A 16,865-nucleotide genomic window follows, 5' to 3' on the forward strand; every position below is an offset into this window, starting at 1 on the left:
AGAGAGGGGAGGTGTTATGAGAAAATCTCTCATCAATCTGACCTAGCTCCCCAAAAAGATGTAACTTTTAAAATGTCAGATGGAAATATTTAAAAAGTGTTACATGCCTGTATAGTTGTAGTATTTTACTTAAAGGGAATGTGACTGTCTTTACTGGCTACAACCAGTTTAAGAAGGGCTGCTGGTCATCAGGGGAACAAGCAAGGGTTGATGCTGCCCAGAGTCTCCAGCCAATACACAATATGGACATCCCCTTCCAGGGCAGCGGGAAGAGAGTGGCTCCTTGTGCAGTGAAGCTGACGTCCACCAACTAAGGCTTCTGGAAGCATGTGGAGACTCACAAGGAGTGGGCAGGGTCTCAGCATCTGGCTAGCGGTGAAAGACCCTGAGAAGAAGGTGCTTTCCGTGTGGATTGGCTCACTGTTCTTGCCCAGTAATGTTCCAGGCCTTTGGTGTCCACCTAGTGTGTATTAACCCACTGAACAGCCACAGCAACTAACAAGGAGTTAACAGACATCTAAAGAAGTGAAGAACTGGAGGAGGCCAAGCCAAGCGTGGTGGTCCACGCCTATACTCCCTGCATTTTGGGAGGCCAAGGCAGGAGAATCACAAGCTCAGGAGTTCCAGATCAGCCTGGGGAAGACAGCGAGGCCTTGTCTCTACTAAAAAAATGTATCCAGGTGTGGTGGCTCACACAGCTGTAGTCCTAGCTACTCAGCAGGCTGAGGTGGGAAGATCGCTTGAACCCAGGAAATTGAGGCTGCAATGAGGTATGATTGTGCCACTGCACTGTAGCCTGAGTGACAGGAGACCTTTAAAAAACAAAAACAAAAAAAAGCCTGACACAGTGGCTCACACCTGTAATCCCAGCATTTTGGTAGGCCTACTTGCATGAATCACCCAAAGTCAGGAGTTTGAGACCAGCCTGGCCAACATAGTGAGGAAACCCTGTCTCTACTAAACATACACAAATTAGCTGGGCATGGTGGTGCATGCTTGTAATCCCAGCTACTTGGGAGGCTGAGGCAGGAGAATCATTTAAACCCCAGGTGGAGGTTGCAGTCAGCTGAGATGGCACCATTGCACTCTAAACTCCAGCCTGGGCAACAAGAGTGAAACTCTGTCTCAAATAAAAGAATGGGAGGAAACTGGTTACAATAACCAAATTTCATTTAAATGCCTTGATTTTCTTGGGCTGCATCTTATTGATTGGACAACTCAGTCAGTGCCTTTTGTTTTTCCATCAATAACTGAAGATTCCTGAGGCTTAAACTGGAAAACAGGTTACTTAATAATAGACGGCACCAGACAGATTCTGCTCAGTTTTCCTTTATTTCTGATTGTTTCTTTACAACCATCCATGCAAGAGTAACTCCCTCATGTATTCTCAAGCCTGAATTCCACTCTAGACATTCAGATTCCCATTTTCGACTCTACAGGATACAGGTTCCCAAAGTCCCATCAAATCCATGGCAACATTTCCCCCAAGTCCTGCCCCTGCTTGATCACCTTTCCTTTCCCACTTTCAGAGCCCATGTGTGAAACGATGGGTTCTGTGCTCCCTTTAGGATGTACCTAAGACCTAGGTTTTAGTTTCCAAGTGTCCAGAAGAAAGCGTTTGACTTATCCATCCAAATAGGCAGGGATTCAACAGCAGTCTTGATCTGCCTCCAGGTCATAAAATGACCTGTCGTCACGGTCAGGGCAGTTGTCAGTACAGAACAAGATCCTCTTGGGGTGCCTGAAGTCCCTCACTCTCTTCAACAGCTCAGCCCTAATTTGAGCAAATCTGCTCCAGCAGAGAGTACCATCAGCACCATAACTGTCCCGCGGGGCAGGATACAGCTCCAGGCATAAGTTTTTGAGTATGATTGTGTGGCTCAGCAGGTTCTCCAGGGTGGCCATGGAGATGGGATTTCCACAGAAGCTGAAGGTGTTGAGCTCAAAGCAGCGGCTCAGGGCAGGCAGGATGGCATTGACTTGGGAGTCTATGATGTCACAGTCATCTAAATTCAGGTACTCAAGGGTGGCTGCAACTTTTTCTAGGAGAATTTGGAGAGGCACAAGACTGTAATTGGTCAGTCTGATGCCACTCAGGTCCAGGGTCTTTAGTTGACTGATGCTCGGGCACTGGGATAGATGCTTCAAGTCTGATTCCAAAAGCACACAATTAGTTATTGCGAGGACCTTTAACGAGGTCTTCAGACAGCTGGGGAGAGAGAGCAAGAAGTTAATTCTCGGGAATCATAGGGGTGAGTGGAGGGTGGTGGGGAATGGCTTCAAGGTAATGGATGGAGACCATTTTGCCCAAGTCCAGGATCATTCTGATGGCCTGATGGTCAACACTTAGGATGATGCGTGATGAAGAGCTTTGCCACCGAGGTCAATTCCACTTTAGACCCGGCCCAGTAACTCACACCTGTAATCCCAGAACTTTGGGAGGCTGAGACTGGTGGATTCCTTGAGATCAGGAGTTTGAGACCAGCCTGGTGAACATGGCAAAACCTCCTCTCTACTAAAAATCCAAAAATTAGTCAGGTGTGGTGGCGGGAGCCTGCAATTCCAGCTACTTGGGAAGCTGAGGGAGGAGAATCGCTTGAACCCAGGAGGTGTAGGTTGCAGTGAGCAGAGATCATGCCACTACACTCCAGCCTGGGTGACAGAGCGAGACTCTACTAAAAAAAAAAAGGAGAAAAAATAATTCCATTTGAGGCTGACTCATTTCACCATCATTTATAGGAATGGATCAAGTTCACAGAATCCCTAAAGCTCCCTTTCCTCATCTGTCAGGCAGAAAACCACATCCCTGGGCCACAGGAGCCCAGTGGAGATGCAGGCATAAAGGACAAACCCAGACAGGATCCTGCAACATCAGCTGGGGTGGGCGGGCTGCAGGCGTCCCTGACACGCCTGTATCATCAGCAAACCATCTATCACTTTCACCATTCTTTGTGCCTGCTCCCTGACCCTCTGTTTCAGAATCATACATTTCCTAGGTAATTAATTTACCTGGAGCTCAAAAGAAACTTTGACAACAGGGAATTAGAGATGGGATCATTCATGTTCACCAAACTGTGGGGCACAAAGCTGATTTTCTGACATGTGCAGGTTTGCTGAGCATTCCCCTCTTCAGTGCCCACTTCACTTCCCTACTTCACATCATCTTCTTAAAAAGTATCTTGTTGGCTGGGCATGGTAGCTCTCGCCTATAATCCCAGCACTTTGGGAGTCCAAGGTCGGTGGATCACTTGAAATCAGGAGTTGGAGAATAACCTGGCCAACATGGTGAAACCCTGTCTCTACTTAAAATATAAAAATTAGCCAGGTGTGGTGGCCCACGCGTGTAATCCCAGGTACTCGGGAGGCTGAGGCAGGAGAATCGCTTGAACCTGGGAGGCAGAAGTTGCTGCGAGCTGAGATGTCACAACTGCACTCCAGCCTGGACCATCAAAGTGAAAATCCATCTCAGAAAAAAAAAAGTTATCTTGTTTGTTTTTACTTTTATTTATTCATTTCTGACAGGGGTCTTGGGATGTTACCCAGACTGGTCTTAAACTCCTAGGCTCAAGCTATCCTCTTGCCTCAGACTCCCAAAGTGCTAGGATTACAGGCATGAGCCACCGCCCCTGGCCAATTTTCCTCATCTTAACTTAGACACACGTCCTCAGGAAGAATCCAGAAAGGCACCCTCACTAGATCTGAACCCTCCAGTAGCTAGCTTCCTAGCATGGCAGCCTCTCTATAGCATCTCCCCTAGCTGATCCCTCTGCCTCTATTGGGAGGGTTGCATGATACCCATTTCAGGACAGGGCCGCCAACAGGACAATGCATGGACATTCTAGTATCCCCTTCACTGTTTCATCATCATAGGCTGGCTCACAGTAGATGCCCACTAGTGTTTACTGTAACAGGCTCTGCTGTGGTGTGCAGAGAAAGCTCACCACTCTCCCTCACCTGAGCAGCTGGTCCAGGTGGCCTTCGAGGAAAGAAACAGAGTTCATATAAAGCTTTTGGAGGCAGCACAGCTTGAGGAACTGAGTGGTGAACTGGGTAACAATCTCCTTCTTCTGCTCTGGGGAAACGTAGCGAGAGACATCCATGTGGGAGAGAACGAGCTTCTGAAGATTCCTCATGTGGCCCAGGTATGGGGTAAACTGTGTCAGGATGGGCAGTATCCACTTGCAATTCACTTCCACCTCCTGGATACAGTCTAGGTTCACCATTTTCAGGATGCTTCTGATATTGTGGAAGGGCATTCCCAAAATTTTCAGCTTCTTACCGCACAGGTGTAGTAAATCTCTCCTCTGTTTGACCCATAGAAGGAGGCAGGTGAGGTATTCATCCAGAGTCCTGTTCTTGAGCCAAAGTTCTATGAACACAGTCAAGGGCTGCCGTCCTCTCATCCTTGGACAGTCCTGCACTGGTTTTTTGTTCCTCTTGGCATTGAGGAAGCACCCATGGGCCATAGCTTCAGACCAAACCATCCAGAAGTTCTCACAGACATCCTGTAAATCCAGCACTTGAAGTTTACACCTCCTGTGGGAAAATAGAGGTGAGACTGAGAATTTCAGAACTCATTTCTGAACTTAAACTCCACATCCTGGATAGCAGCTCCTCCCCTCCCTGCTTCTTGTCCCTCTCTCTGACTTTTCTTCACCCTGTTTTCCCCTTGGATCCTGCCCACTTCCACATTCTTTTTTTTTGAGACCAAGTCTCCCTCTGTCACCCAGGCTGGAGTGCAGTGGTGTGAGGTCACCTCACTGCAACCTCTGCTTCCCGGGTTCAAATGATTCTCCTGCCTCAACCTCACAAGTAACTGGGATTACAGGAACCCACCACCATGCCCAGCTAATTTTAGTATTTTTAGTAGAGTTGGGGTTTACCATGTTGGACAGGCTAGCCTCCAACTCTTGACCTCAGCCTCCCAATGTGCTGGGATTACAGGAACCCACCACAATGCCCAGCTAATTTTAGTATTTTTAGTAGAGTTGGGGTTTACCATGTTGGACAGGCTGGCCTCCAACTCTTGACCTCAGCCTCGCAATGTGCTGGGATTACATTGTGAGCCACCGTGCCCGGCCCAGTTCTCACTTTTCATGGTGCCTTTCAGTGCCATTAGAGGAGAGGTTCCTCTTACCTCCATGGACCTTGTGTGGTGAGCAGTGCTTTCCCTGAGGAGCTGGTGAATGGCCAAGTCCTCTCAGCTTCCTCACCACCACCATCCCCCACTTGGGCCTCCTCACTTCTCATGACCCAGCTGTTCCTTCTGTTGGACACCTGGGCCCTCCCCACCAGCCCACCTGGGCCACCTCACCTGGGACGAACCCCTTGGGTAAGCAGTGCATCAAGCCCATCGAGCACAGCTTTGAAGGCCTCCAGACAAGGCATCTTTATCAGAGGCCTCAGAGGGAGGCGGCGGAAGGGCCAGGCCTGCACCATCAGCTTCAGGGCCTCACAGCGTCTCCTGCTGAAGGCCTCCATGAACAGTGGGGGGAAAAGTTCTGTGGGCAGCTCCTCCAGGGTGGACATGGCTAAGGCTTGGTCCCTCAGCAGGCTCCGCCCCGCAAGCTCCAGGAGTCTGGGTGGAGTCCGGATGCTCATCTTCATGAATCTGCAGGGAAAACTTCCAGAGGACAAACCCAGAGAAAAGGCATCACTCTCAGGCCAAGCCCATGCAATCTCATCTTCTCCCAGGGCCAAAGTCACTGCTCTGGCAATGGTGAAAGAGCCCTCAGTTTAGTCCAATTCTGCTCTGTACTCAGTGGCCATTAAGCCAGCGTTCTGCTTCTGCTGCATCAGCATGAGCGTCTCCGAAGGAGTGAGGAAGCAGGGCCACCACTAGCCCTTCCTTTCTATCCAGTGTTCCATCCAGTGACTAGTGAGTGTGGAGGAACCTGAAAGCGAACCCCTCCTACCATTGGGGGAAATTATTAATTCCTTAAGTTTCTAAAACAATGGGAATGGGAGTGTCACAAGCCTACATGCCCACATTTTCAGTTCCTACAAATAAGCTTGTTGGGAACATTCATGGGGCATCCCTAGAACAGGTTCTATTTGTTTTCTTTTCATTATTTAAGCTTGCTTTCTCTTTCTCTCTCTTTCTTCTTTCCTTCTTTCCCTCTCTCACTCCCTTCTTTCTTTCTTTCCCCCTCTCTCTCCCTTCTTTCTTTCTTGTCTTCTTTCCCTGCCTCCCTTCTCTCATTCTCTCTCTCTTTCTCTCTCTCCCTCTCTCACTCTCTTTCTGACAGGGTCTTGCTCTGTCACCCAGCCTGGAGTGTAGTGGTGGGATCTCAGCTCAGTGCAGCCTTGACCTTCCAGCTCAAAGGATTCTTCCTCCTCAGCCTCTCAAGTAGCTGGGACCACAGTTATGCATCACCACACCCAGCTCAGCTTTTATTTTTTGACTTTTTGTAAAGACAGTGGATTTCGCTATGTTTTCCAAGCTGGTCTTCAACTCCTAGTCTCAAGCAATCTACCCCTCTTGGCCTCCCATCATACTGGGATTATAGGTGTGAGCCTCCGCCCCAGCCTCATTATTGAAAATTTCAGTGAGATGCAGTGGTCTCAGCCTGTAGTCCAAGCTAATAGGGAGGCTGAGGTAGGAGGATCGCTTGAACCCAGGAGGCAGAAGTTGCAGTGAGCTGACATTATACCACTCCACTCCAGCCTGGGAAATAGGCTAGATTGAACAGAGAGACAGAGAGAGCTACATTTGATTAGAATTCTTAATGTCTACCCAGTTAATCCTGTTTGGATTTTTGACTTTCTTAAATATTAACTGATCGAATTAGATATTCATCCATCAAAATGAAAGATTTAGGGATAGGGTGAAAGTCCAGGACTCATTCACTGATTCCCTTCACAAACATGGAGTTTTACTAATATGTGTCCTTCAAAGTCCTGAGTGTGAGATAGGGAAGGGTTGAACCTCTTCCTGATATTAGACAGAAAGAAAGAAAACTTGAAAGTATCTTTGTTGAGGGATCCTTGGCCACGTCAAATTTATCAAAATATTTCAGAGTTAAAACAGTTTTCAAAGACAGAGATGACAGACCCTAAGAAAACACAGTAGAAATCTTCATATATCCAAAGATCACCTAGGTGGCGAAATTCTTTTCGGTGTTGAGGGAGCTGAATCTCACTTCATCGGCCAGGCTAGAGTGCAGTGGTGTCATCTCGGCTCACTGTTACCTCAGCCTCCAAGATTCAAGCAATTCTCATGCTCCAGCCTTCCACGTAGCTGGGACTACAGGCATGCACCCCCCACAGCCATGTCTCCATTTGGGTGGAAGAGGATGTGATTGGTTTAAAATTAAGTCAAAGATCCTTTTTGATTGATTTTGTTTTTGTTTTTTGGACAGGGTCTCTCTCTTTTGCCCAGGCTGGAGTACAGCAGTGGTGTGAGCATGGCTCACTGCAGCCTCAATCTTCTGGGCTCAAGTGATTCTCCCACACCAGCCACCCAAATAGCTGGGACTACAGATGCATGCCGCCATGCTCGGCTAATTAAAAAAAAAAAAAGTAGAGGCCAAGCACCAGTGACTCACAGCTGTAATCCCAGCACTTTGGGAGGCCAAGGCAGGTGGATCACTTGAGGTCAGGTGTTCAAGACCAACCTGGCCAGCATGGTGAAACCCCACCTCTACTAAAAATACAAAACTTAGCCAGGCATGGTTTCAGATGTCTGTGACACCAGCTTCTGAGGATGGAGACTGAGGCATGAGAATTGCTTGAACCCGGGAGGTAAAGGTTGCAGTGAGTTGAGATCGTGCCACTGCACTCCAGTCTGGGCAACACAGTGAGACTCCATCCCCACCCTCAAAAAAAAAAAAACACTGTGTAGAGGAGGGTTTTTGTCATGTTGCCCAGGTTGGTCTCAAACTCCTGGGCTGAAATGATCCTCCCACTTTGGCCTCCAAAAGTGTTGGGGTTAAAGGCATAAGTCACTGCTCCCTTCAAGAATTTTGAAATGACCTAAACCAAAGCACAATCAACTTTTTTGAAATAAAGACAGAACTGCATTTAGAGGAAAAAATTCAAAGCCTCAAATTGTTCATATGAAGAAAAAAAAAGGACAGGATATAGCTCTGTGCCATCGTTGGCTGCACTGTCACCATCCCAGACTGACTGACTCTAGGTCAGATGGGAGTGTCCTTACAGAAATTAGTGACTTACCAGATCTGGATGTAGTTTAGAAGGTGCTCAGACCTCAGGAAGAACCAGGCAGGAACTCCAGGCTTGAAGACTTTGGGTCTCTCCTGTGGGTCTTTAGAAGCTTTTATTGACCTTTCTAATCACAACTCCCACCCACACCCCTCCACATATCCGCTGCTAGCTTCCAATCAGAAAATGATATCTGATTGCTTTTGTGAAGCTCCACCCAGGTAATCCTGATTGGGTTTTTGGCTCTCCCCAGATTACCGGATTGAATCAGATGTCCATTCATATCACATATCTATATTCACTTCATGAAGCAAGAAATTGACAGTGTTAGGGATAGGGTAGAAGTCAGGAATACATTCATTCAAGGCCAGACGAAGTGGCTCACACCTGTAATCCCAGCACTCTGGGAGGCAGAGGCAGGTGGATTATCTGAGGTCAGGAGTTTGAGACCAGCCTGGCCAACATGGTAAAACCTTACCTCTACTAAAATTACAAAAATTAGCCAGTTGTGGTGGTCTGCGCCTATAGTCCAAGCTACTAGGGAGGGTGAGGCAGGAGGATCGCTTGAAACCAGGAGGCAGAGGTTGCAGTGTGCTGACAATACACCACTGAACTCCAGCCTGGAAAATATGCTAGGTTCAAAAAAAAAAAAAAAAGAAAAAAGAAAAAAGAAAAAAAGAAAAAGAAAAAAGAGAGAAAGAGAACTACATTTGATTCGACTTCTACCCAGTTAATCCTGATTGGATTTTTGGGTTTCTTCCAGATTTACTGATGGAATTAGATATTCATCCATGAAAGTGAAAGATTTAGGGTTAGGGTGAAAGTCCAGGACTCATTCACTGATTCCCTCCACAAACATGGAGTTTTACTAATATGTGTCCTTCACAGTCCTGAGTGTGAGATAGGGAAGGGTTGAATCTCTTCCTGATATTAGACAGAAAGAAAAAACTTGAAAGTATCTTTGTTGAGGGATCCTTGGCCACGTCAAATTTATCAAAATATTTCAGAGTTAAAACAGTTTTCAAAGACAGAGATGACAGTCCCTAAGAAAACACAGTAGAAATCTTCATGTATCTAATGATCACCTGGGTGGTATAATCTAATTTTTTTTGGTGTGGATGAAGCTAAGTCTGACTTTGTCGCCCAGGCTGGAGTACAACGGTGCCATCTCAGCTCACTGTAACCTCCACCTCTGAGATTCAAGCAATTCTCATGCTTCAGCCTTCCACGTAGCTGGGATTACAGGCATGCACCCCCACACCCATGTCTCCATTTGGGTGGAAGAGGATGTGATTGGTTTAAAATTAACGTCAAAGATCCTTTTTGTTTGATTTTGTTTTTGTTTTTTTGGACAGGGTCTCTCTCTTTTGCCCAGGCTGGAGTACAGCAGTGGTGTAAGCATGGCTCACTGCAGCCTCACCCTTCTGGGCTCAAGTGATTCTCCCACACCAGCCACCCAAATAGCTGGGACTACAGATGCATGTCACCATGCTCAGCTAATTAAAAAAAAAAGTAGAGGCCAAGCACCAGTGACTCACAGCTGTAATCCCAGCACTTTGGGAGGCCAAGGCAGGTGGATCACTTGAGGTCAGGTGTTTGAGACCAACCTGGTCAGCGTGGTGAAACCCCACCTCTACTAAAAATACAAAACTTAGCCAGGCATGGTTTCAGATGTCTGTGACACCAGCTTCTGAGGATGGAGACTGAGGCATGAGAATTGCTTGAACCCGGGAAGTAAAGGTTGCAGTGAGTTGAGATCGTGCCACTGCACTCCAGTCTGGGCAACACAGTGAGACTCCATCCCCACCCTCAAAAAAAAAAAAAACACTGTGTAGAGGAGGGTTTTTGTCATGTTGCCCAGGTTGGTCTCAAACCCCTGGGCTGAAATGATCCTCCCACTTTGGCCTCCCAAAGTGTTGGGGTTAAAGGCATGAGTCACTGCTCCCTTCAAGAATTTTGAAATGACCTAAACCAAAGCACAATCAACTTTTTTGAAATAAAGACAGAACTGCATTTAGAGGAAAACATTCAAAGCTTCAAATTGTTCATATGAAGAAAAAAAAAGGACAGGATATAGCTCTGTGCCATCGTAGGCTGCACTGTCACCATCCCAGACCGACTGATTGTAGGTCAGATGGGAGTGTCCTTACAGAAATTAGTGACTTACCAGATCTGGATGTAGTTTAGAAGGTGCTCAGACCTCAGGAAGAACCAGGCAGGAACTCCAGGCTTGAAGACTTTGGGTCTCTCCTGTGGGTCTTTAGAAGCTTTTATTGACCTTTCTAATCACAACTCCCACCCACGCCCCTCCACGTATCCGCTGCTAGCTTCCAATCAAAAAGCAATATATGATTACATTTGTGAAGCTCCACCCAGTTAATCCTCATTGGGTTTTTGGCTTTCCCGAGATTAATGGATTGAGTCAGATATCCATTCATATCACATATCTATATTCAGTTCGTGAAGCAAGAAATTGACAGTGTTAGGGATAGGGTAGAAGTCAAGAATACTTTCATTCAAGGGTGGGCGAGGTGGCTCATACCTGTAATTCCAGCACTTTGGAAGGACAAGGTGAGTAAATCACCTGATGTCAGGGGTTCAAGAGGAGCCAGGTCAAAAAGGTGAAACCCCGTCTCTACAAAAATACAAAAATACAAAAATTAGCTGGGCATGATGGCAGGCGCCTGAAACCCAGCTACTTGGGAGGCTGAGGCAGGAGAATTGCTTGAACCCAGGAGGCAATGGTTGCAGTGAGCCAGAATTGTGCCACTGCACTCCAGTCTGGGTGACAGAGGGACATTCTGTCAAAAAATAAAAAAATCATTCATTCATGAACTCCACAAACACTGATGGTATTTTACTAATATGTGCACTTCATAGTCTTGAGTGTGAGGCAGGGAAGGATTTGATCTGTTTACGACATTAGACAGAAAAATAAAATCTGAAAGTAGTGTTGTTAGGAGATCCTTGGCCACATCAAAATATAAAAATGCTTTATACTTTAAAAAGCTTTATAAAAACAGAGGAGTCATCCCTACGAAATCAGAATGAAAATCTCAATGTATTGAATGGTCTTCGGGATTTTGTATAACCTAAGGTAGCAGATTACATGCTCGTTCTGGTGGAGGAGAGGTGCCACTGAGGGCGCAAGTGGTTTCAGGGCTTAGGTTAAGGCTTCTTTGGAAGAAATTGAAACCACATCGATAAACTTTATAAATTTAATCAGTGAAGAAGGGAGGGAGAGAAACAAAAATAAACCAAGCTTGCAACACATTCAGCATTCATCAGGACGTCTTCTTGCTCTCTGACCTGGTTCCTCATGGTTGCAGGCAGCCTACTGTTCCAAAATCATATAGACCTTAGATTACGGTTCCCCTTAACTTCCCTGCAGACAACGATTCAAGCATTGCAAAACATTAACTTTTTCATCTGAGATATTCTTTCAGGTTCTGCATGTCAGTGAAACTACTGATGCCAGCTGATCTGAAGGGCCCTGAAATGCACCAACTCACCAAAGAATGCAGTTTCTACATCCTGTTGACTTCTTCCCTCTTACCGCTACCCCAACTTTCCGGCCCCTTGCTATCCAGCATCCACTGGAAACCCTCAGTACTCCTTGGGGAGATGAATTTGAGGATCTCCTCCTAGCTTCTCATTCAGCCACCTTGTGATCAGTAAACTCTCTGCTGCAAACCCTGCTGTCTCAGAATATTGCTAAGCTACTGTGCAGCAGGCATAGGAACCTGATGGTCCTGTAATAAAGTCATGTGAAAATTACAAATGGGAAGTGAGGGTGGAGCTGGTCAGGGTTGAGCTGGGTTTTTAATGGGAACCTGGGAGTGAACTAAGACTTGCTGAACATGTTGGGGGTTATTGAGTGGGTGTAAGAGGAATCTATCTAACATTGCACTGATGCCCTTTTGGTTTTAATCCTTATGACCAAGTATGAGTCTTTCAAAACAATTTGTATAATCCTCCTTATTTTTCCTTTCAAAACCTTCAACTTCCTTTATCTCCCCAAATAATCTCACATCTATTCCCATTTCTTTGCTTACTTAATAATAAACATTTTTTTTTTTTTTACAGAGTCTTCTTCTCTGTTAAGTAGACCATATATGTTGTTGCCACACAAATGAGCAACCTGGTTCTCTGGACAGAAAGGGTCAAAAGGATCCCATTCCTCAACAGCTGGGGGTGATGTAAAGGTCATGGTTATTCTTTGTCATATCTGCACCTGCATATTGCCAGTGAAAACTTGCAGGTCACATTGGGCAGGCTTCCAAATTCACCACCTGTGGAAGGTCTTTTGCTTGGCTTACATCCTGTCCCTGAGTAAAGAGTCTGATCGTGAGTTCATGAGTGCTTCAAACTCTACAAGTATTGATGAAGGCTTCCACCCACTGACAGTGAGAAGGCACTGATTTGATGCTGATCATGAAGTTTGCTGGTTGTCTTGCAAGGAATATGTTTTAATCTTTTATCTTGTCATCTAAAGCCAATGATTGTAACCTCTGTATTGTCCCTTCCAATGGAAAAAACAAAAACAAAAACTCAACTCTATTTGAGCCTTGTCAGGTCAATAAAACAAAAGAAAATTTAAAAAAATAATTGATAGGAGGAGTCCCATTCCCAGCCCGGGCAATAGAGTGAGACTCCATCTCAAAAGAAAAAAAAAAAAAAGGCCGGGCACGGTGGTGGCTCACACCTGTAATCCCAGCACTTCAGGAGGCCAAGGCAGGTAGATCACGATGCCAAAAAATTGAGACCATCCTAGCCAACATGGTGAAACCCTGTCTCTGCTAAAAATACAAAAATTAGCTGAGCATGTTGGCACCCACCCATAATCCTAGCTACTCAAGAGACTGAGGCAGGAGAGTCGCTTGAACTCAGGAGGAGGAGGTTGCAGTCAGCCAAGATTTCATCACTGCACTCCAACTTGGTGACAGAGCGAGACTCCGTCTGAAAACGAACAAACGCAAAGGAACAAACAAACAAAGAAAAAATCTGGAAAAATAAATTCTGAAAGAATTTCCATCTCTATGAATTCATCTTCAGAACTGATAGCATTTCCTGCTTGGCATTTTTTGCCTACATTTTTGGCATAAGATCTATCAACAAAAAGTATGAACCCAGGTTTGTGTAATGGAATATCTTAAACATGAATAGGAGGAGTCAATAGTTCTGATGCCACACACACGTATGGTCTTCTCCATCATCAGGAAATGGCAACAAAGTGGTAGAGTTTTGCAAAGTGTAGCATTTGAAATGGAGATTTGAAGGTGACAAGGAAAGGATTGTGTAAGACATTAGTGTACAAGTTGAGCAATGTTGGTTCCTGTCACAGTGTTTTTATTTATTTATTGATTTATTTATTTTATTCATTTATTTTTTGAGATGGAGTCTCGCTCCGTCACCAGGCTGGAATGCAGTGGCACGATCTCAGCTCACTTCGACCTCTGCCTCCCCGGTTCAAGCAATTTTCCTGCCTCAGCCTCCTAAATAGCCGGGACTACAGGTGCATGCCACTACACCTGGCTAATTTTTTGTATTTTTAGTAAAGACGGGGTTTCACCATGTTAACTAGGATGGTCTCAATCTCCTGACTTCGTGGTCTGCCCGCCTCGGCCTCCCAAAGTGCTGGGATTACAGGCCTCAGCCACCATGCCTGGTTGGTTCACATCAAAATTTAAGAGATATTCAATTGCATATGAAACTTGTAGGCAAAGTTTATTTCTTTTTTCTTTAAAGCATTAATTAATTAATTTATTTATAATGTATTTATTTATTAATTTTTTTTTGAGATGGAGTTTCACTCTTGTTTTCCAGGCTGGAGTGCAATGGTGTGATCTCGGCTCACTGCAACCTCTGCCTCCCTGTTCAAGTGATTCTCCTGCCTCAGTCTCCCAGTTAGCTGGAATATATAAAAAAGACAGATATAGCTCGGTGCCATCATAGGCTGCACTGTCCCCGTCCCAGACGGGCTGACTATAGGTCAGATGGGAGTGTCCTTCCAGAAATGAGTGACTTACTAGATCTGGACTGAGTTTGCAGCATGCTTAGATCTCAGGAAGAACCAAGCAGGAACTCCAGACTTGAAGACTTTGGGTCTCTCCTGTGGGTCTTCAGAAACTTTTATTGATCTTTCTAATCACAACTCCCACCCACACCCCTCCATGTATTCAGTGCTTGCTTCCAGTCAAAAAGTGCTATCTGATTGCATTTCTGAAGCTCCACCCAGTTAATCTTGATTGGGTTTTTGGCTGTCCCCAGATTACTGGATTGAATCAGATATCCATTCATATCAGCTATCCATATTAAGTTCATGAATCAAGAAATTGACAGTGTTAGGAATAGGGTGGAAATCAAGAATTCACTCATTAAAGGCCGGGTGAGGTGGCTCACACCTGTAATCCCTGCACTTTGAGAGTCCAAGTTGGCTGGATCACCTGAGGTCAGGCGATCAAGACCTGCAAGGCCAACATGGTGAAACCCCATGTCTACAAAAACACAAAAATTAGCCAGGCATGATGGCAGGTGCCTGTAATCCAGCTACTCAGGAGGCTGAGGTGGGAGAATCGCTTGAATCCAGGAGGCAATGGTTGCAGTGAGCCAAGATTGCACCATTTCACACAGTTCTGGGTGACAGAGGTAGACTTTGTCCAAAAAAAAAAAAAAAAAAAAGAATTCATTCATTCATGAACTCCACAAACACTGATGGAATTTTACTGATATATGACCTATATAGTCCTGAGTTTGAGGCAGGGAAGGGTTTGATCTGTTCCGGATATTAGACAGAAAAATAAAACCTGAAAGTAGTGTTGGGAGATCTTTGGCCACATTAAAATTATAAAATTGTTTTATAGTTAAAACAGCTTTATAAAAACAGAGAAGTCATCCCTACAAAATCAGAAAAAAAATCTCCATGTATCGAATGGTCTTGTGGGTTTTATATCACCTAAGGTAGCAATTTATTTGCTCATGCTGGTGGAAGAGAGGTGCCACTGAGGGCTTGAGTGGTCTCAGGGCTTAGGTTAAGGCTTGTCTGGAAGAAATTGAAACCGTATCTCTAAACTTTATAAATTTAATCAGTGAAAAAGAGAGGGGGAGGAACAAAAACAAACCAAGCTTGCAGCGCATTCAGCATTCACCAGGAGGTCAGCTTGCCCTCTGACTTGCTTCCTCATGGTTGCTGGCAGCCTACTGTCCCCAAATCGTGTAGAACTTAGACTACAATTCCCCTTAACTACGCTGCAGACAACAATTTAAGCATTGTGAAACATTCACTTTTTCATTTGAGATATTCTTTCAGGTTCTGCATGTCAGTGAAACTACTGATGTGAGCTGATCTGAAGGGCCCTGCAAGGCATCAACTCACCAAAGAATGCCGTTCTGACATCGTGATAACTTCATACCTCTTATTGCCATCAAACTACACCAACTTTCCAGCCCCTTGCTATCCAGGATCCACTGGAAACCCTCAGTACTCCTTGGGGCGATGAATTTGAGGATCTCCTCCCAGCTTCTCATTCAGCCACCTTGTGATCATTAAACTTTGTGCTGCAAACCCTGCTGTCTCAGAATATTGGTAAGCTACTGTGCAGCAGGCATAGGAACCTGATGGTCCTGTAACAAATTTATGTCAAAATTATAAAGGGAAGTGAAGGTGGAGGCTGCTCAGTGTTGAGCTGGGTGTTTTAATGGAATCCAGGGAGTGAACGAAGACTTGGTAAATGTGTTGGGGGTTATTGAGAGGGTGGAGGAGGAATCTTTCCAACATTGCACTGAGGCTCCCTTGGTTTTCATACTTGTGACCAAGAATGAGTCTTTCAAAAAACTTTATGTAATTCTCCTCATTTTTCCTTTCAAAACCTTTGTCTTCCTTTACCTCCCCGAGTAATCTCACATCTATTCCCATGGCTTTGCTCATTTCATAATAAAAATCCGTTTTTTTTTTTCTGTGGAGTCTCTTTCTCTGTTAAGTAGACCATATATTTTGTTGCCACACAAGATGAGTAACCTGGTTTTATGGAGAGAAAGGGACAAAAGAATCCCAATCCTCATCAGCTAGGGGTGATATGAAGGTCAGGATTATTCTTTGTCATATCTGCACCTGCATATTGCCAGTGAAAACCTGCAGGTCACATTAGGTAGACTTCCAAATTAATCATCTGTGGAAGGTCTTATGATTGGCTTACATCCTGTCCCTGAGTAAAGAATCTGATCTTGACTTCATGAGTGCCTGAGACTCTTCAAGTACTGATGAAGGCTTCACCCAGTGACACTGAGAAGGACACTGATTTGATTCTGATCGTGAAGTTTTGCTGGTTGTCTTGCAAGGAAAATATTTTTGCCTGTCATGTTGTCATCTAAAGTCAATGATTGTAACCTCTGTATTGTCCCTTCCAATGGAAAAAACAAAAACAAAAAAGCTCAACTCTATTAGAGCCTTGCCAGGATAAAACAAAAGAAAATTAAAAAAAAAAAAAAAAACAACTGATAGGAGGAGTCCCATTCCCTTCTTTCAACCTTTCTTATAAAAGCATTCCAACTTGTAACAGACTTTGGAAAACACTGATTTTGTCAGTGTGTGTCTTCCAAGTCGATCCTGACATTTAGCTTCCAATGAAGCTTTATTTAATTATTTCTGCCTCAACTGCCTTAACGTCTATTGACAACAGGTTGCACGGTAATGGTTGGAATTG

At 45.0% G+C, this 16,865-nt stretch overlaps 1 protein-coding gene across 1 annotated transcript; it reads right to left on the reverse strand.

Annotated features, from left to right (window-relative positions):
- Positions 1-1,647: 1,647 nt before the first annotated feature.
- Positions 1,648-8,222, reverse strand: LOC134728940 (PRAME family member 11-like). The gene is made up of 4 exons (XM_063596167.1): positions 8,176-8,222; positions 5,315-5,623; positions 3,955-4,536; positions 1,648-2,209 (listed from the first exon to the last, which is right to left on the reverse strand). Exons 2-4 carry the CDS (start codon positions 5,605-5,607, stop codon positions 1,648-1,650), a joined length of 1,437 nt encoding a protein of 478 aa, XP_063452237.1. The 5' UTR covers positions 5,608-5,623; positions 8,176-8,222.
- Between the last annotated feature and the right edge of the window lie 8,643 nt (positions 8,223-16,865).

The sequence above is a fragment of the Pan paniscus genome, chromosome 1 (genome assembly GCF_029289425.2).
Source record: "Pan paniscus chromosome 1, NHGRI_mPanPan1-v2.0_pri, whole genome shotgun sequence".
Classification (NCBI taxonomy): Eukaryota; Metazoa; Chordata; class Mammalia; order Primates; family Hominidae; genus Pan; species Pan paniscus.